This window comes from Rhipicephalus microplus, chromosome 10 (genome assembly GCF_043290135.1).
Source record: "Rhipicephalus microplus isolate Deutch F79 chromosome 10, USDA_Rmic, whole genome shotgun sequence".
NCBI classification, from domain to species: Eukaryota; Metazoa; Arthropoda; class Arachnida; order Ixodida; family Ixodidae; genus Rhipicephalus; species Rhipicephalus microplus.
The window spans coordinates 51260890-51281260 of NC_134709.1; the positions used below are offsets into that span (position 1 = coordinate 51260890).

A 20371-nucleotide genomic window follows, 5' to 3' on the forward strand; every position below is an offset into this window, starting at 1 on the left:
CTAAGCACACAACATCGCCCAGTACGAACGTCTGGCGAAGACCAGAACTGGTCGACACACCCTCTAGACACTGGGTATCAACTACCATACGCAGCGCGGCGAAAAGGTCGGGATACCCAGACGTATTCGCGAGCGCATCGTCGTTATGCCGTTGCCTAAGAACATGCACCCGACACATCACATCGGTCGGCGCAACAGGCGCGCCCAAGACCTTGAAAAGAAATTCGGCAATAGCAAAGACACAGTTTACGTGGACGCGGCCCGTTACGACTACCACCGCGGCTTCGCGGTCGCGATCACGGATCATGTAGGAACTTGCGTCACGAGTGCGACGATAGGCACGGAAGAGACGGAGGCGGCCGAAGAAGCTGCCATAGCCCTCGCGATAGCCACCACAGACGCCGAGGTGATAATAGGCGACTCGCAGGCAACTACGCCAGCGGCCGGATCTCCCGCGAAGCGGCCTGCATTCTCCAAATTCACGAACGCAACATCTGCCGCAAAAACGACAGTTTCCTCGTATGGACCCCCGCCCACACGGACCCTCCGCTTGCGGGCAACGCGACTGCCCACGCCGCGGCTCGAGGACTTACACGCCGAGGTGCGACGCCTGCCGACAGTCCCGATGTCTCGCACACTTCGACAGCGAAGCGGGAATGGACGTGGGGGGGATCGCATGACCACTTTCAGAGACATCACGCAACACTACAGACTGAACAGATGCAAATATCCACAACCCCACGCCAAACTAAACAAGAAACAGCAGGTTGTCTGGAGACAACTACAGACACACACGTACCCGAATGCGGTGATCCTTCGCCTCTGCTACCCAGGCATTTATACGTCCGACGCGTGTAAGGCGTGCGGAGCCAGAACGACGCTGCAGCACATGCTGTGGAAGTGTACCAGTAACGCGCAGCAGTCCCCTACGAACCCGGTAGACATGGCAGTCTCGAACCTCGAGGCGCGATGGGAGGCGGCTCTGCTCAGCCACGACCTTGCCGATCAACTGTGGGCCGTCCGGCAAGCCCAGGATGCCGCCCGGGTCCAAGGACTCGAGGCCGTCACCTAGGCCGGGGTGCTTGTAGCCCCACCCCGCTCAATGACGCCGGACATGTTCAATAAAGTTTTTACTCACTCACTCACTCTTGGATGGGTGGCGGTTGCCGTAAATGTTTGTCTCTAGCTTGGGTCGCCAGTGCGCGGCACCGCGGGTTGCGCGCCTTGGACCTCGTGGTAAGTCAAGCGTTGACGACGCCGCCTTGGGTGTGTTAAAGTGTTTGTCATGTTTCGGAGTGTTGATTAATATTGTGTAAGGATGTCTTAGCGTGTTGATCACAATTTATGTTATAAAAATTTGGCGGACGATATCGTCTTCTCTAAATGTAGTTAAATAAATGTGTTACGTTGTTAGGTTTGGTCCGACCGCTTCTACTGTGTCTATTCACTCCAAGAGCGTGGCGCTCGCTCGCCGATTCGAGACCCCACACTTTTCATAGTGTTGAGTGCGTTGTTTTAATTGTTTTCATGTCTGTTCCTGACCAGACAGGTTTCTTTCCGGCTATAAGTTTGAAGTCATAAGTACGACACTTTACACTAGCGGTTGAGAAATTCTTCCGTTTGCCCTTGATAAACATGCTCGTGAACCGTCTCACTTCGATTTTGAATTTGGTAACGGTGTCCTGTCGTAGATGACTTATAATATATATTGTGATTATGCATTTATACATTGGCGTGATCATGACGAAAATGCGTCTCCTGATGAATAATTTTGAGGAATGGTTGCGACTGCACTGCAGGAGCTTGTTGTTCACCTATGAATTTTCAAGGAAAAGAGCTACGCGTAACGTACCCATTATGTCGCTACCATGCCAAATCCGTCCAAGCTATCTGTACCATACACATAACTAAAAAGGGGGATCTTCGCTTCCTTATTTGTCCGCTTTATATAACTACCCACAAATCATAAGCGTCGGTGAGGAGTGCAAGGCAAGCATTCTTTTAGGGGCGAAGCTCCTTAGGGCGTGGGGCTGTGCGTCCCCTGTAGCCTGTATGTAGCCACCTCTAGTTTAGTTCTTGCAGTGTTCACTAGATGGCGGTACCGTCCCCTGTATGTAGCCACCTCTAGTTTAGTTCTTGCAGTGTTCACTAGATGGCGGTACCGTCTCCTGTATGTAGCCACCTCTCGTTTAGTTCTTGTAGTGTTTACTAGATGGTGGTACTTGTAGCTGATGATGAAAAGACGCAAGATGTTATAAACTAGAAAGCGGTACTTGTAGTTGATGAAAGACGCGAGATCTTATAAAATAGGAATGATGTCACATATGGCGCGTGTCATTGGTTGAAGGCAATCGTTCGATTTAGTGCGGCGACGTACGCTAGGGGGAGCGTTGTAATAAAATCCGTTCGCTGTTGGCGTGCGCTCGGAGTCGCCGGATGAATAAGGCTGCACAGCGGAGAGAGCGCAAGGCGGCAGCAGCGCGCGCTCGCAGACAGAATCCCGATGTGCGAGCGCGCGAGGCAAGGGACATCGCAAGCCATTCATCGTCTAAGAACAAATAAAAGTTGATTTGTGTATATACACACACAGCGTTTCTCACGTCTTTACATGATGATCGACTGGGCGAATTACACGGAAGATTCACAGTTTACCGATGAATCCCTCCGGAGCTTCGCCCATTCATCATCATTCACCCCGTGAATATGCCGTAATTTTTTTTAATAATGCTATCAACGCAAAACTGTCCTTATTCTGTGCGTACTTTTTTTCATTGACACAGCTTATTTCATGAAGTGTTGTTTTCATTTTACTTTCCAGAAGTGCAATTTCAGTGCAGAGGCCGGATATAGCGGATATGTTGCGTATTATCTCGAAGAAGTCAGGGGAGATATGCCACGCTATGATGTTTTTAACATAGTCGACCTCAAGAACTCCACAGAAGGATTGGAAGTGCGCAACAATACGTTAGTTTACAATATAACTGGCCAATTTCAACACACATTGATGTGCAAAAACTAACCGACTAAAGGTAACGGCAAAATCATACATTTAAATTCAATAAATCAAGCAGCTCATTAAGGCGCAGCACCTGACATCTCAAATCCTGGGCATCCAGAGGGCCCGCGTGAGGGCGGTCAGGTTTAACCTGACCGTCCCTGAGTGAGGTGGATAGATGGATGACCAGATAAAAAGGCCGCTACTCCACGTCCCCGGCTAACGTGGCGGGGGCCGGCCCCTCCGCGATTAGAAGCAGACGAAGAGGTTCTGACTCCTCGCCGCTCCTTCCGCCTGGCGGATGGCCTGTTGCTGTGAAGCAGGGTCCTCGCTTCGCAGCAGGACTTCCCAGGCCTCTCTGCAATTTATATTTGATTTAGCGCCTGGGAAGCTATCCGTTGTGTCATGCTGCACAGCCAAACCCGACACAACACAGTCACACTCCTATGTTATGTGTTCGAAGGTCACTCTTTTCGCACAGTGTTTGCATTTATTGTTTTGCCTATCGTCCTTCTGAGCATGATCCTAGCCATGTGACATCGTCTTAGCTTGCGCCGATTGTGGAACAAATAAAGTTGTTTCACTCGCTCGCACTACCGGGCTCATTTACGACATATCAATAGAACTATAACGGAGCAGCGAAAACAAATAACTTGCGTGGAGCTTGAGCTTCACCTTGAAGAGTAGACGGTGATTGCGCAATTCGGCCGCATGCGCATCGCCTTCTCAATTGATAGCCTCGCTTCGGTACACTGTGCATGAATGCCTTAATTATGCCGCGAGAAAACAAGCGTCTGTGCCCGTAACATTGGCCGTTGCAAACTATCCTAGACTGCCTACTTCATCTACCATTGCGAGGTGTTCTGCCTTTGCCGAATCGGTGAATAGCCGAGTACGCGTCCTTGAGACAACGCGTAGATCTATATACGCAGAAGCTCGACTTGATTGTTTTCTAGCTTGTGATAATGGATATGTATGAGCGTTTTGTAATCGGTGGACCATCCAGACACCCGCTCGGTGCGCACTTGACATCTTTTTCAACTAATTTTATTTAATATCTGGAATTCGACTTCCCAAAATCACCATATGATTACGAGGGACGCCGCTATGCAGTGCTCTTGTCGTTTCGGCCATCTGGTGTTCTTTAACGCACCCTAACATCGCACTGTGTTAAGAGCCTCCAGCAATTCGCCTCTATCAAAATGTGACGGGGGTCGAACCCACGACATTCGGGTAAGCAGTTGAGCACCGCAACCAACGCAATTCACATTTTAGAGCAAACCCTGTTACGAGATCACAAGTATGTGTCCGCCACCACCGGTGTCCGTAATCGCTACAGCATGAAATGAAAAAAAAACAGAATAAGAAAAAATAATCGAGGATGCCACGGGGGTAGACTGTGTGTCACCTTCGTGCCAGCCCAATATCCTACCGCTGAACTATGCCGCTGCTCAAAAATGCTGCGCACAAATAACCTAAACAACCGTTGTGTCGAGAAAAAACTTCGTTAACATGTGCAATATAAGGTCGCAGAAGAGTACAATAACAATCAGGCGTTACTGAATGTGAACTGCGTAACACGTGAGGCAATATGAATTACATTACTTCTGGACCGTTGAATGCTTTTTACTTATTTGGAAGGGCTCAGCCATAATTCTTAATCGTCTTCAACCACCTTACAATCATGAACATTGGGTATACCTTGCAAGCGTACTGGTATTTGTAGCCCCAAGAAAGTTTGCAATGGGTTCTAGAAATGGGGCTCTTCCAACTTCGCTAATGCTGCTGCGCTTTCTGCGCAGACCTGTCTTTTCTCTTTTTTTCTTTTTTTTTTGAGGAGCGAAAGTACTTAGTGTGTGGGCTTGTTCACCGTTGTCCGTCGTAGCCACTCTTAGTACTCGGACTGCTCACTACATGGCACTGCGGTGCTTGCTCCCACCACCAGCCGGCACACGGCAGCTACTCGAGAGCGGCAATCGCGAGTTCATGAATGAAGGACTCAACCGAGACCTAGTCTTCATGCGGGGCGTACCCAACACGGTGCAATACTGGTTAGAACACCGCAAGGAACTCAGTGCCATGATTCGCCAGCTGGGCAAACCACAAGCATTCCCCACTCTTTCTGCCGCGGAAGGACACTGGGACAGGCTCCTCGAAAACCTGGAACAGCTGCGAGTGAGATTCATGGTTTGCCAATGTACCTCCGGAGCTTAACCCACTCATAATCACTCACTCCATGGGTATGCTGTAGTGTTTTCGCTCGACGCCTGGCTCTATTTTTCGCTTCTGCCACGCAATTTCGCCACCGTTAAGGAGTCTCTTCACACTATACATGACATTCATATGATATTAAAGACAATAGTTTTTCTGGGGGACCTTCGACGCAAAAATTTTGGTCTGTCTGTCTGCACATTTGTTTGTTTGTCCACTCTTAACGGAACCGAGTACTTGAAACGGCCGACCTCATCCGCAGCGCCCACCATTGCTGCTCAAGATTTAGCGTTCATACTTGTGCAATTGTCAATTAAAAGCACTTATTGCGCATGTCTGGGGCACCATAATAACACGTATATATTCTTCATGTGCGCCTTTTACTAGGAAAGGCATACATAAGTAATTTAAAGGGCCGTAGCGCTTATGACGCTGCTCTGACCATGCCACGCTTGCACGAAAAGGCGAGTGTTTCCAACGCTTTGCTTAGACTAGACGGTGGTGCCACCTACCCGCCGCATTGCGTCCTACACCTTATCACCTCTGAGACGGGCGCTCACATCGTCTCAGAGCCACGCGCTTTGTTTTCCAAAAAAACTGCCAGATGGCACTCATGTCTCACGTGTGACGTGACGATGCGCTCGTTCGCCTCCGCTGCACGCTCGAGGTACTCTAACGCAGCGGCTCCAGAATACCATTCACCGAATTTCTCGCGCAGAACATCATATAAATGTTTTGTTCACTCTCTCCACACGCAAGGCTATCGTCTTTCGACAACATTTGCAGATAACATGCAGATACGGGGCCATTTTTTTTTCAAATTAGTCTCGAGGATGGACATGGCTTTGTCCTAGTGCGCTGCAGCCTAACCAACTCGTTTCGATGGTAAAGGACAGGGGGCTAAGACTGTGTCACCTGTTTGGATGGCAGCTTGCTAACCAATTTTTTTATAGACGTCACAGATTTCTTCCTGAGCACTAACTTGGGTCAATTGCAATCGAATATATTTCCCTGACCGAGAATTGTGTGGGAGAGATTGCCGTGTTCTATATATATATATATATATATATAGTCGAAAAAAGGAAGACGACAAACGTACGAAACGCAGTTTTTACTAACGTTTCGGCAGGTGGGCCTGCCTTCGTCGGAGTAAATGATGAGAGGCCGCGCCTCTCATCATTTACTCCGACGAAGGCAGGCCCACCTGCCGAAACGTTAGTAAAAACTGCGTTTCGTACGTTTGTCGTCTTCCTTTTTTCGACTGCATTTCCTACCGGAACCATTGGATTTATCTCTCGCCTATATATATATATATATATATATATATATATATATATATATATATATATATATATATATATATATATATATATATATATATATATATATATATATATATATATATATATATATAAATAGTGGCTAGTGCACGACTTCTTACTGTACGATGATTTTCTAGAGAGTACCTCTCTACTGTTAAACAAAAAGAACATAAAGTTTCGTTATGTGTCATTGTATACCCAGTGCTGTGGTACAGGTTATTGTACCATGGAGGTCCAGGCAGCAATGTCTTAATGGAGTTTTAAAAAAAATGCGTGTGCAGCCGGCTGCAAAAGCTTTTTTTTTTTTTACGATTCATACGGGCACGTTGCCAGTCAGAATATTCCTTCAAAAAAAGAAAAAGGTGCTTTTTTGCTTCAGAGCATCCATTGTTGTATTTGTAAACTACCGGAAACAATAGATCACTTTTTTTTCTTTTCCTTTTTTGCATTGTTGGGAGAGGGGGATTTCTTTTAGGTTTTTATAAGGGAACCATCAGGAAACATCCGTGCATCTCCGCGAAGTGACTGACGATGAGTGGGTAGAGCTAGGTTCTGAAATCCATAATGTCCACGTTGAAGTCGCCGACTAGTATAAAGGGTTTGGGCTTGTAAGTGTTTTTATTGTTCCATCACAATTATGATTGATGTTAGCCTATTGTTAAACCTTTTCTTGTGTCTCGCATACAAGCATCTCCCGTGACGGACATGGACAATCCACGGTCCTAAGGTGCTTCGACCCTAAAAGAATCACTTTTGAACCATACGGCATGCGTTTCTTGAATGTAGATAATCAATTCGGGGTACCTTTTAACGCAATTATGCTTCTGGGCCTTCGCGCTTTTTGGAGATCGACAATGGCAGGCTATGACTTTCACAAGGATGCGCGGCCTGCCTGCCGAGTTTATTTCAGAGAAACAATTTATTGGTTTCTACACATCCGTAAAGCTGTACTGAAACCACTCGATCGGCTCTCAAGTGTAAAGCTGTTGTTGACCTGGTGCGAATCTTGATACTACGACACCAGCATAACGCTGATCAACTAAACAATCAACATATATGCAGTGTATTTTTTGTGGTTTTATTACCAGTGATGTGTGTATTATGTCATCAACATCATCATCATCAGCCTGACTACGTTCACTGCAGGACAAACGCCTCTCCCATATCCCACCAGTCAACTCAGTCCTGTGCTTGCTGCTGCACTTTACATCCGCAAACTTCGTAATTTCACCTGCCCACCTAACTTTCTGTCTCCCCCTAACCTGCTTGCCTTCTCTGGGAATTCAGTCAGTTATCCCTAATGACCAGCGATTATCATACCTACGTGCTACATGCCCGGCCCATGTCCATTTCTTCTTGTTGATTTCAACTATGATATCTGTGAAAGCTACCTCTTTCGGATAGCAGCGTTTACCTGCAGCTGTCCTTCATAAAATGTCTTGATAAGAAATAAACAGTCTATTATTATTATTATTATTATTATTATTATTATTATTATTATTATTATTATTATTATTATTATTATTATTATTATTATTATTATTATTATTATTATTATTATTATTATTATTATTATTATTATTATTATTATTATTATTATTATGCTTAACCCCGGTTTGTTCCATGACCCACTCTGCTCTCTTTTTGTGTCGTAAGGCTACACCTGTCATTTTCCTTTCCATCGCTCGCTGCATTGTCTTCAACTTAAACTGAACTCTGAAAATGTTTTAGTATATGATGGCACAAAGACTAATGATTTAGCATAGCCATGCATTTTTTTTTTTTTGCCGCGGGTTTGCAGAATATGGTGTCTCCTTTTCAAACCCAGCATGGCTAGTTAAGTCTCCACCATCGAATAAACATGCTTTTGTGTCTTTCGTTTCGGGACAGGCAAGAACAACACAGGAGCGAATAGCTAGACCTCTAATATGCCACAACGGCTTTTTCTTTTCTTTTTCCCCCTCGTATTTATTAACTTGGTATAACCGCACAGAGTCCATTTCTCCTCCGTCTATGAACATCTTAAGGGCCGTACACCAGCTTTGAGAATTTCGAGCAGCAAGAGGAATGCATGCACTGCAGGTGCTCACGATCTCATCTGCCAATACATGCAATGGTACACGCCCCGGAAAGGGATGAAATATCAGACTGAATGCCGCTTGGTCTTCATTAAAAGGGACCAACGGCGTAGGTCCCTTTCGATTTCTCATCCAGCTGAACAGCGCTGTCTTGACGTGGACGCAAGCCCGCCGCCTACAAAAGGCGCCAACCTGCCTTAGATTCCGAGAGCCTTGTGGTCTGTGCCGAACACTGCTCTTCTATTAGTTCGAGGGTTGTATTGTGACCACCAAGCTTCGTCAGTCTGTCTGTGTTCGCCGTGATGAAAATGCCCAGTGCCCTTTTGACACTTTTCCGCATCAGCGTATCGAGCTTGTCCTTTTCGGTTTTAGTCCACTGTAAGGCTTATACCATATAGTTTCTGTGGCTCGTGAGAAATGGTTAGTGTGCCCTAAGTAGGTTGTCCTCGCCTAGCCCCCCTATTCTATTGGAGACTATTTCGATTGTTCTCAACTTTAGAGGTGAGATGTGCGATTGTTTGGGCATTACAGCGCCTGGAATCGAGCAACAGTCAGAGAATTCTGATCGAATTCACCCTGAGTATCTTCTGTCTCGTATGTAAAGCTATATGGGTATCTAGTCAAGCTACATGAACCCCCGAACTCAATGCCTTGCTGGTCTGTCAACGTTTCGTTTTCCTTCTTTTCATCCGCTACGAACCTAGTTTTCTTTCGGACTCAACCAACGAGAGGGGGGGGGGGGTGCCAGTGAGGTGATGGTACTTCGTACAAATGCCACTTACTGCACCCCACTGAAAAAAAAAAATTTACACTGGCGGCGACGCTGAAACTGGCACTCGTAAAGCGAAAGCTAAGTAAAGATGCCCTTGACTGAATTACGAATGCGCGATCCAGTGCCTACATATACGGGGTAACCAGTGAACGGTTTTGCAGAGCGAGCAGTTGGTTTTTTTTACTGGCAGACAGCCTTTCGAGGCGAGAGAGGGGAACAGTTTTGCGGGTGTCACACGCGGCGACAGGTCATGGAGAGAGTGACGTCAATTCCCGCGCACTGTGAGGGAAGGTGTGACCTACTTGGCACCACCCCAACACCTGCGGCCAGGGAAGCGCAGTGCAGACGAAGGGACAGCGTTACACAGGTTAGTCGAAGAGCTGCTTCGCATCTAAAACATTTATCAAACGAGTGAGGTGAACCCGCGCAGGTACCCTACATACTGGTTAGATTCCCTACTCCTGGACTCCACTGGTCGAAACTACAACCAAAGCCTCTAGGGCTTGAAGGCCTCAGCAACCAGCAGGTCCGCCTCTCAGTCCTCTATGCTAGGGATTGAGGAGGCGATGAGCACTAAATTTTCTTGGCAGGCCCATACTATGAATAGGCGTCAGCCACGTCACCAGTGTGGGCACCTGCCAGTGATCGTAGGACTAAAATGCTTCATTACTGACGGGCACAGCATCGTTTTAATGCTAGTGCAAAGCATAACATGTTTGTTCACTTTCCCTAGTTTCTTAAAGCTGGGTACCGGTGACGGCTAACCTTATAGTACTAATAAGTTGTGAGCGAGCACTGCGGCTAAAATCGATTCGCACTAATGAATGACTCTATACACACAGCCAATGAACACAATGAAAGGAAGAGTCAGGAGCCCAATAAGCCCACTTGCAAGTTGGCACTCGTTCGGTTCTTCATTTGTCCTTTTGTCATGTCTTGCCGCACGATTTCTAAAAAGAATTCTCATTTGTCAGTACCTTTTGCGTTTCTTGATTATCTTTAAATTATTTTGTGCTGCAATTATACTTAAAGGCTTATCCGGTACTCAGCAAATCTTCTGTTTAAAATCATATTCAGCATTGCTGGGTGGGATATACTTTTATTAGTCAAGCTGCCTTTCTTAAATTACAACAAACATCAATGAAACGAGACCATGCAGAGTAGATGGAACAACTTTTATTTACAAGTAATGTTTCAATAAAACAAAGTTACAGGATCGATAAGGGCAGAAAGATGACACTGTAGTGACGATGCTAAGATGTCGTCTTTGCCAGATTGCTGAATCCAACTCCTACGCATGTGAGCTGGACCTTGGGTGCCCCCTCTCCTGGGCAGTCACCCTCCACCTTGAAGGTCACACCAAAGAAATCTCGGAGGTGACGTAGCATCTGTATCCTGAAAAAGGAATACATGAAATCAGAGAACTGTCAATTGTAGTGTTTCATTCAACTGTAGTAATTGGGAGATAAAGTTGAGTCATTGAACTGTAGTGATTGGGAAATAAAGTTGAGTAATGACCCAGAACCATAAAAATGCAAACAAAAACAACTCACTGCCAAAGAGCACTGAAATGCATGATGTGCTGCGCGCTTGTGGCATGCTGTCTTAGCACACGCTATGGAACATTTAATTTAACCAGCGTGTGACTAACTACCTGCAAACTAACAAGAATGTGATGGCATTAAATACTGCATATGTTTACCTTAATGAATAAGAGAAACAGTCCCAATTTATTTACTCTCATAACTTTGAGTTTTTGTTAATTAATACATGTCACATTAATAATATCTACTCGAATATATGCCTTACATGAACAATATGTACAGTAAAAACTGGTTAATTTGACCCCTCATTTATGAAAATAATATAGTTTGAATGTGTTCTCTGGTCCCAATATGTATTGTTTATATTCACGTCAAACTGTCATTAATTGTCATATTTGGTCACAACACCATTAATTTGGACCATTCTTGAACCGCGGTTAGCACGAAGCACCACAAATGTGCGACGCAGAGGAGTGAAAATGCTGTTCGTGAACAATCAAACATCCACTAGCAATCAATTGTTTTACCATAATCATGTTGTTAATATTAGTACTAATTATTGGGGTGTAATGACACAGAACCATGACATGATTATTAGGATTTCGAAGTAGAGCGCTCCCGAAATTGCAAGAACCTGGGGCTCTTTAACGTGCACCTAAATCTAAGTACACGGGCATCAAGCATTTTCATCTGAATCGAAAATGCAGCTGCCATGGCCAGGACAATCACGCTGACAGCCAAGGAATCTGCGGCTGCAGCACTTTTTTTTATTGTCAATCTTACTCCCCACACACGAAATGCATAGGCTCTGTCTGTGATTACGTCGATAGTGACTACAGTAAAAGCTGTGACAAGCAGTAGTTTCGTTTTCAACGCCTGCCTTCAGAACAACATAATCGCCATCTAGGAATGTGCATTAGCGAGCCAGCCATGTTTATGTAGCATTAGATGCTGATGTTGCGTATTCGTCAAGCAAACAAACATGCAGTGATGGAATAGATACTTGTTAATATTTTTCATTATATGGTAGACTCCCATTAAACAAAACTCTCCTAAATGAAATGCTGCTTAAATGGAACGACTGCCTGTAATATAAATGGTTTCGTACTTAAGTATTGTATCTCTGTTTATCTCTCAGTAAACGAAACTCCTCTTAAATGAAACCAATTTTCCTGGTCTCTTCAGGTATCGTTTAAAAGGAGTCTACTGTACTTTTGATAATTTGGCATTCAGTTAATTTGGTAATTTTTCAATCCTGCAAAATTCAAATTAACAACCTGTAACTGTACAATTACTACCGTTTGTGCGTTCACAAGTGCTAAGTGCATTAAAAACATGCTCACAATGATAGCTCTAGATTGAGCAGCGGAAGCCAATGAGCTCCCCATGTCTTTAGTGATGCTTGCTGGATGATGTTTCACACGCAACTCAACAATCAGATGATTCTTTGTCTTCATGGGCTTCCTCAGTTCTTGCAAAGTTGGCAAGCCATTCCAGGCAAACAATGCCGAAAAAAACATAGGTCCGGTTACTTCACATGGTCTAGCCACTTGACACTTGTGCATCGTACACTAGCTTTTTAGAATTTTATTATTCTTCAAACGAATGCTCAACACTGTGACTAATTGCTCACACATCCTTATACCACTTACGTGTAAGGTGTAAGTGGTCCCACAATGCACTTGGAGACATCAGGTGGGCCAAGACACATGCACAAGGCTGCCAGACCTTGATTAGATGAATCAACACAACCGCCCTGCAACGTCAAAAGAAGTCATGGCAACAGTTACAACAATAAAAGTAATTTTCATGCCTATATGTCAGCACATCAACAAGCACTTTGCCCACTAGAAACTGAATGCACATGGATCTACCCATCTTTTTCAAGATCAGAAAGAAAGGCAGCCTTCTGTCAGCCTTATCACCTTCAGCTTGGAAAGAGAGCTGGCATGCAATAAAGTTTTACTTTATAATTATTAGAATGATGTAGTGCTGTGCTGTTATGGCAAGCTTAGATAAACAAAAAACATAACATGACTGCAATGCTACTAAGGTTTATTATAAGCAACACTACAACACATGGACCCAAGCTGTCGTTATGATTGCAAGTTGTACTATACCACTAACGATCGGTCACTTTCATTTAGTCTAGTGTACGGGAATGTTAGCGCTAAGAACGAGTTACAGTCGAAAAATCAGCGTTTACTCGAGTTTGCAACTCTTTGAGAGAGTATAAGTGTGGGAAAGATTAATAGCATTTACAACTGTCTGTTCAGCCTTACTACAGAGATTTAAGAACGGGGCTATACAGGAGAAGTACTGGAAATACTACACAGGGAATACACCGGGCTACATAGGCTCAGTATGACAGAAAGTAACCACTCACCAATATTGATTGTGATCTGAACGATGATCAATCACAACATTTATTTACAGAAAATTGGTTCCATTAGGACAGCTAATGTTTTCACTGGAGTGCTTTATGTCACATGTTGAGGTCACCATAGGGCCGCACAGTATTGTGGGGAAGTACATGACGTCAGCCAGCTTGGTTCGTAATAGGCCTCTTTATTAGGTAGGGTAGCATTGAGAAAACGTTGCACTGAAAGACTCCAGGTGGAGTCCTCACCCGATATATTTCACGGAGCAACGCACGAGCTGCCTGCTCTCCGACATCCTCGGGCACACTGGGGCTCTCCACGACTCCAGCTGGGTTAGACATGGCTTCCGCACAGAGGAAGGCACCCTGGGTCGTTTCAGCCACCAGGCAGATGCCAAAGCCGGGAGACCTGGTAAGAATAGGTGTCGTTAATAATCTATGCTAGCAGCATTAGCTGAAGGTTTGTACACTTTACCCGGCAACGAAAGTATGGGGGACATGGGCTGCACATCATGTGTAAATTCCTGCTCTGTTGGTGCACAACCCTTTTGATCTGTGCAATGACTGTGTCACACGAAAAAGCTGCCGTATAGTGCGGAATATAGGTCGAGATTTTTTCCAAAAAACGTCAAGAAGTCACCTTTTGACCTATATACCAACCCTTGGCATAAACCAAGTGATCGTCTGGCAACAGGGAGTTTCACATGCTTTTTGGGCATCAGCATCGACATCGCCTTCCTCCGTGGCCGATGCGTTCTCTGCCGACGCCATTTCTCTTTTATTGTTCATTTAGTGTTCATAGCGAGTGTCGACGTTACTCTGCGATTAGCCATGAATACGGGGACGCGGTGCCAGTTCACCGCCGCTTTTAAAAGTAAAGTTATTGAATTCGCGGAAGCGAATGGCAACATCGCGGCACAGCGGCAATTTGGAGTGTCCGAGAAAAGCGTCAGGTATTGGCGCAACCAAAAATGGCAGCATATCCACGGAGTGAATGATGGAGAGTGGAGCGAAGCATTCGTCCGTCCATGCGTCCTTCTGTGTGTCCGTCCATGCGTCTGTTCGTGCGCCCGTCCCTGCGTTCGTTCATGCATCCGCCCCTGCATCCGTTCATGCGTCCATCCATGCATCTGTCTGTGTGTCCGTTCGTCCATCTATTCAACACTCCAAGTCCCACCATCTCGCATCTTTTTATCATATATTCCCCATATGGAAGCACCGCCATTCAGTGGACATTCCAAGGACTAAACGAGAGGTGGCACACGCACACTTTCTTACGGCTTGCGCTTCGGGTCTACTTCCCACCTTTAACCACCTTGAGTTCATGGTATATACTAGTTCACTGTATTCATGGCACTGCGGCCCAATGCTCGCTAAACCTTTCTAAAACCAAGGAGGTTACGCCCAGCGAGTATAACGTAGCAACCTTTTCCTGTCAGATAGTGCTCAATGTACATGCCAGTGGCTGCTAATGTGAAATGAGAGACAGGAGGATTCAGCTTTTAATTTCTTACGGCTTGCGCTTCGTATCTGCTTCCCCCCTTTAACCACCTCGAATTCATTCATGGTATATACTAGTTCATTGTATTCATGGCCCCGCGGCTCACCGCTTGCTAAACCTTTCTAAAACTAAGGAGGTTACACCCAGCGAGTATAATGTAGCAACCCTTTCTTGTCCGATAGTGCTCAATGTACATGCCAATGGCTGCTAATGGGGATCGCAGCGTGCGCGCTGACTAAAAGCCGAATGCTCCTGTCTCTCATTCCCTATTAGCAGCCATTGGCATGTACATTGAGCACTATTTTTTTATTGTTAAACAACGCACAGAAGAAATCTCTCACCGGCACCACCTTGGAGGTCAAATGTTATACCTATTTCGGGTATGTGCCACTGGTGGTTACGTACTACGAGGGATGCACAAGCCACGCCATAAGGAGCTTCGCCCCTAAAATCCAAACTGTCGGTGTGTAACGCGATGAAGACGTCATTTCGCAGTCGCCAAGCTGTGCACCTGGAAATTGAGGACAAGGTGGATGATTTCATCCACGAGTACCGTGCTAGATCCCTGCCAGTGAATGCGGAACTCATTCGATCAAAAGCCGTTGAGCTCGCCCGTGAAACCGGTCTCTCAAAGAAAGACTTCAAGAGATCCATTTATTGGGTCCGTCGCTTCATGCGATGCAAGGGATTTGCCCTTCGACGGCGCACGTCGATATGCCAGAAGCTTCTGGAGATGTACGAGGACAAATTGATAGAGTTCCAACTCTACGTGAACAGCCTCTGGCGGCAGCATGGCTACATGCTAGGCCAGATCGGCAACGCTGACAAAAAGCCGGTGTGGTTTGACATGCTGTCATCCACGACTGCTTGTGAATGCGGAGCAAAAGAAGTGAAGCTTTTGACGACCGGAAGCGAGCATTTGCGCTTCACAGTTATGCTTTCCTGCACGGCCGACGGCAGAAAGTTGCCCCCCTTCATCATCTTCAATCGGAAGACGATGCAGAAGGAGGCCTTCCCGCGGGATGTCGTCGTCCGCGTCAACGAGAAGGGGTATATGGACGAGGCCCTAATGCGCGAATGTATCCGCACAGTGTGGAACCGGCGGCCCGGAGCACTCCTGCAGCACCGGAACATGCTTGTGTTGGATGCATTTCGCGGCCACTTGACGGCATCGGTGAAGGAGAGCCTTCGCAACGGAAAGACGGATCTTGTCGTCATTCCGGTGGACACTCCAACCGTTGGACGTCGTTGTTAATAAACCTTTCAAGGACCATGTGCGTGCGCTGTACACCGAATGGATGGCTGGCAACAACCCGCGGACCCCGACAGGCCGACTGCGCAGGCCACCTCTGGCGACAGTTTCTGGTTGGGTCTCCGAGGCATGGAGGTCTCTGCCTGAAGAGATGGTGGTGCGCACATTTAAGAAGTGCTGCATAAGCAACGCTCTCGACGGCACTGAGGACGACATGCTGTGGGAGGTGGCTAGTGACAAGCAGTCGTCGTCAAAAGAGAGCTGCGACAGCTCGGAGGGCTGATTAAAGTGAATTACGTGAACTATTCCACGTTTTTCTTTTTTTTTTTCCTTTTTTTACTGGTCAAGGTAAGGGGGTCGACCTATATTCCGCATTACACGGTAATACAGGCTCAAACTTTTAATCAAAAGCTTTGTTCCCAGAATAGGTGGGAATCAAACTTTTTCACTAATCAACTGACGGTTCTGTAAACTTCTGCTATCGTGTATACACACTTGATGACCATGAACACTGTTTTTTTCTTAGCAGTGTTTGTAAAGTATTCTGCACAGACAGATTAAGTCACTACTGCATTTTATGATTCTTCTTTCGCTTTGATTTAAGTACACCCTATGATGTCCTGTTTTTGAACAAACACAAATTTATGCAACAAAATTTCTGAGATTGTCTAGCAGGCTGACACTCTTGGTCTACCTGAACTTTTATTTATACATATCATACAGTGTAAGCATGGTAATGATGTGTGGAATTTATACTTGAAAAAAAAATTCTTGTAAGGCCCTGGAATAAGACAACTCAATAAACTGAAAAATTTATAGATACCATGCATAGGTAGTAGTAACAGATTTCAGCTTTAACAACGGTATCTATTTACCTATACAATATGACTTTCTTACATGCATTTTGAGTTATTTACTGCAGCTCAACTTTACCTCAGCAGCCCGACTATGTCTGCTTATAAATATATAGCACTTGTGAAATCAATAAAAAAACATTCATTGGCAGAGTAATCATTTACCACTGCACTCTGAACTGCAGCATTGGGAGAAAGCTTACAGCATAGCCCCTGCCTAACGCACAGTACTTGAAGCCTAGCATGCCCAAAAATTGCAATCTTTGTCACCACATATGAACATGAGGTTGCTGACATCCAGTAATAATACAACCATCAAACTCTACTATGCACTTTTAAAGCTCACTTGTAAGCCTACAAGATAGAGATGTGTGCCCACCTGGTACCCTGGGCACCTCCAGTGTGGTCGGTGTAGAGGTATACATCAGGCAGGAAACCCAGCAAAACACCCTTGGCAGCTGACACAACGCGGTTGGCCACCGTGGGCGACACCCTCACCGTAAATGCCCACCCGCGCACTCGCTTCACCTTGCCAGAGTTTTGAAGGCGCACAGGCCGCAGAGACCGGCAGATGGGCGCACGAAAGCGCACGCGGCCACCACCCAGGGGTGCCACTGCACGGCTCATCACTGTTATGTCAAGGCCCTCAGTGAAGATGAAGCGGCCCAGCACTGGCAGGCTCGCATGCTTGAGGGCATCCACCTGGAAGAGGAAGGCAAAAAGTAGAAGAACATGCAGACAAAGCTGCAGTACCTGCCTGTGAATAAAAGTAATACAGCTAGCAATAATATTTGCAACTACAGCACATCAGTGATAGCAAACAGGTAGATGAAAATTTTTTCTTCAACTTTGAACTAGAACTGTAACCTTTTCTGTGTCATCAAATGCCACCTTGCCCCTAACACCACGTTAGATCTTTACGCCTCAGTTAAGGAAAAAACTAGTTAAATAAAGGTATTTTGCATAACGAAATCACAATATCATTATGCCGAATGTCTCAATGGGGTGCTCCGGATCAATTTAGACCATCCGAGGTTCTTAAGATGCACCTAAATAAAGAACAGTACTCCTCATTGTTTTTTGGTGTAAAATGTAAGTACTACAAACGATATCTCATAATAGCTGCTTCATATCATTGCAAATTTGACCACTAAGGTAACGTTGTCTCTGATGTGAGTGTTAAAGTAAAAATCATGCCAATACATGAACTGTAGATTCTGGAAATGACAGTATGTACTTTACTAATGCCAAAATTTTCACATCTTCAACCTGAGAGTACTGTGCATGAGCACTTTTGCATTTCAAACTCTTCAAAATGTGGCCTCCATGTCTGGAAACTGAATCTACATGCTCTTTGCTTACCAGCGGAACACTGAAGCCACTATGGTGGGTTACGATACCATAAGGTTCCCATGATATATCCTGGCACTAGTCACACGTGTGCAATAGCACAGCTGTCCAAGTTTCCCTTGACAGTGAGTTTGAACAGCGTGACCAAACATGGACAGAGAAGAACACACAAAGTGTACGTTCTTCTCTGTCCACACTCCGTCATGCTGTTCAAACTCGGCACGATAAGCCGACTAGCCTGCCAAACACACTTTGGTTGATTGCACTTAACGTAACTATAAAAACTCAAGACAACAAGCATATCAAGGCAAAGCGCTGGTTAGCCGCATGTTCTCACCGAAGGGTCAAGAGGATGGTGCGTGACGCCCGTTAGTGTGACATCCAGCGGCTTCTTGCAGAAAGGAGCCAAGCACAGCAGGGCTTCCAAGTAGTAGCCAACCGACCGCTCTGTCGAGCAGTGATGTTCCAGCTTGCCACCATAAAGCAGGCCGGGCCTATAGCGCACGCACGTGCCTGCAGTTTTCAAAAAGCAATCGCAGTGTCAACAGCCTACACTTGGCCTAAGCAATACCTGTAATAATACAAAGTGGATGACCATAAAAACATAATGTAACGCAATGAAGGTCATGAAAACGTGACACTGAACACAATTGGTGCCATATTTTTATAATCTTCTCAGTGCACCACATGTGACTTGTATCGCTGCTCAGACATGCTCTCATTTATCCCATGTAATGCGGCTATTGCCTATAATTTATATAGCATGTGTTCAAGTACCTAGAGAAGAAGCCAATAGCACTCCACTATTCAATGAATTCATTTTTTTTTCCAAATGAACACATTTTGCTCCTACACTCATTTTTTGACTAAGTAGATGACAAAGCAAATAACTATGTCAAATGGATGCGAGAACTCACCTGTTTCGTTTATCTCAACACCAGTTCCATTTGTGACCTTCTCCAACAGCTTGAGCAAGTCAACCTCAAACTCTGAAAGAAAGAAAAAAGAAAGACAATTATCAAGCTCAGGATGTAATACTGATCCAAAAATACAAGAACAAAACTGTACCAACGGTAGAGGGTAGCCATGAATGGGCAATTTCCTGAATGGATGGCGGCAGTTAATTCTCGACACCGTTTGTACTAAAGCCCGAACAATATGACAAAATGCATAGTTTTAGCAGTTTTTTTTTGTTGTTGTTCTAACAGCCTTTTTTTTTTCTTCCCCATTGTATATTGCCTTTTGGGTTTTAGGGATACCTAAATAAAAAATTAAATTACGCGACCTCACAAACTCTTACAACAAGCGAGCATAGACCGACAACGTGATGGTGCCATATCCTGCCGTTATTTATAACGGCTGTTCACACATGACCTACACCTTCTACGATATGTTTTCAGCACATGCAGCCACTGCATATTTTGACACTTCCAGATAACATGCGGCACTTGTAAACAGAGAACACCAACACCAAAATAAGCACGAGCTTTAGGTGTTCACTTTTAAGGATTCCAAACGCGCTCATGCGATCGCAACGTTTGTGTCCGCACAAACGTGTCGCGTGCCGATTCAGATCAACCTTGAACGAAAACAAATTGATACACCAAGCGCAAAAGCTTGCAACTTGCGCAGGCCTTCAGAACATCGCCACGATCACCACCACGTAACCGCGCTCACCAGTTAATAGACGGTCTCAGGAGTTAGGCTCTTCTTTTTTTTTTTTTCATATGTGCGTTTCTCTGAAATAGCAAGGAAACCGCAGGGAGAAACTAAAGCTGAGAGACTTAACATAAGGCTATCCGACTGACAGCTGGTTCAACGGAGCAGCATGCGAAAGTACGCTGTAAAAGCAGATCTTACTCCTCAACCCGGGTTCCTCGTCTTTGTGTCGTATGTTTTTGATCTCGATCGGCTTGCTGCTGAGGGTAGACAGCACGAGGCGTTGGCGAAAGAAGTTGCAGCCGCTGTAAGTCTGCGAACACGCCGTTTTACGGGGCGCCGCCATGTTTGCTACTTCTGCATGGCTTGGCGCGGCTTGACCAGTGACAGCTCTATTTTTGGATTATTGAACATTTGTAAACTGTTAGCTTAAACGTAAATTAGGCACACACT

The 20371-nt window shown here is 45.4% G+C and overlaps 2 protein-coding genes across 2 annotated transcripts in view; one reads left to right on the forward strand and one right to left on the reverse strand.

Annotated features, from left to right (window-relative positions):
- Nucleotides 1–3079, forward strand: part of LOC142774716 (uncharacterized) — a 35191-nt gene extending 32112 nt beyond the window's left edge. Inside the window, exon 7 of the mRNA XM_075875625.1 lies at nucleotides 2819–3079. Within this exon, the coding sequence (XP_075731740.1) occupies nucleotides 2819–3019 (201 nt within the window). The 3' untranslated portion in view covers nucleotides 3020–3079. The remainder of the gene's footprint in view (nucleotides 1–2818) is intronic.
- A 7455-nt stretch (nucleotides 3080–10534) lies between these two features.
- Nucleotides 10535–20300, reverse strand: Rtc1 (RNA terminal phosphate cyclase 1). The gene is made up of 7 exons (XM_037434979.2): nucleotides 20120–20300; nucleotides 19177–19248; nucleotides 18597–18772; nucleotides 17289–17611; nucleotides 13552–13711; nucleotides 12575–12678; nucleotides 10535–10773 (listed from the first exon to the last, which is right to left on the reverse strand). Exons 1-7 carry the CDS (start codon nucleotides 20262–20264, stop codon nucleotides 10632–10634), a joined length of 1122 nt encoding a protein of 373 aa, XP_037290876.2. The 5' UTR covers nucleotides 20265–20300; the 3' UTR covers nucleotides 10535–10631.
- Between the last annotated feature and the right edge of the window lie 71 nt (nucleotides 20301–20371).

Coding starts and splice junctions, on each gene's coding strand:
- Rtc1 (XM_037434979.2), bottom strand. CDS start 20,264: ATGGCGGCGCCCCGTAAAACGGCGTGTTCGCAGACTTACAGCGGCTGC. Junction 19,249..20,119: donor CGAGGAACCCGGGTTGAGGA/GTAAGATCTGCT, acceptor TCTTTCTTTCAG/AGTTTGAGGTTGACTTGCTC. Junction 13,712..17,288: donor GGAGGTGCCCAGGGTACCAG/GTGGGCACACAT, acceptor TATTCTTACCAG/GTCTCCCGGCTTTGGCATCT.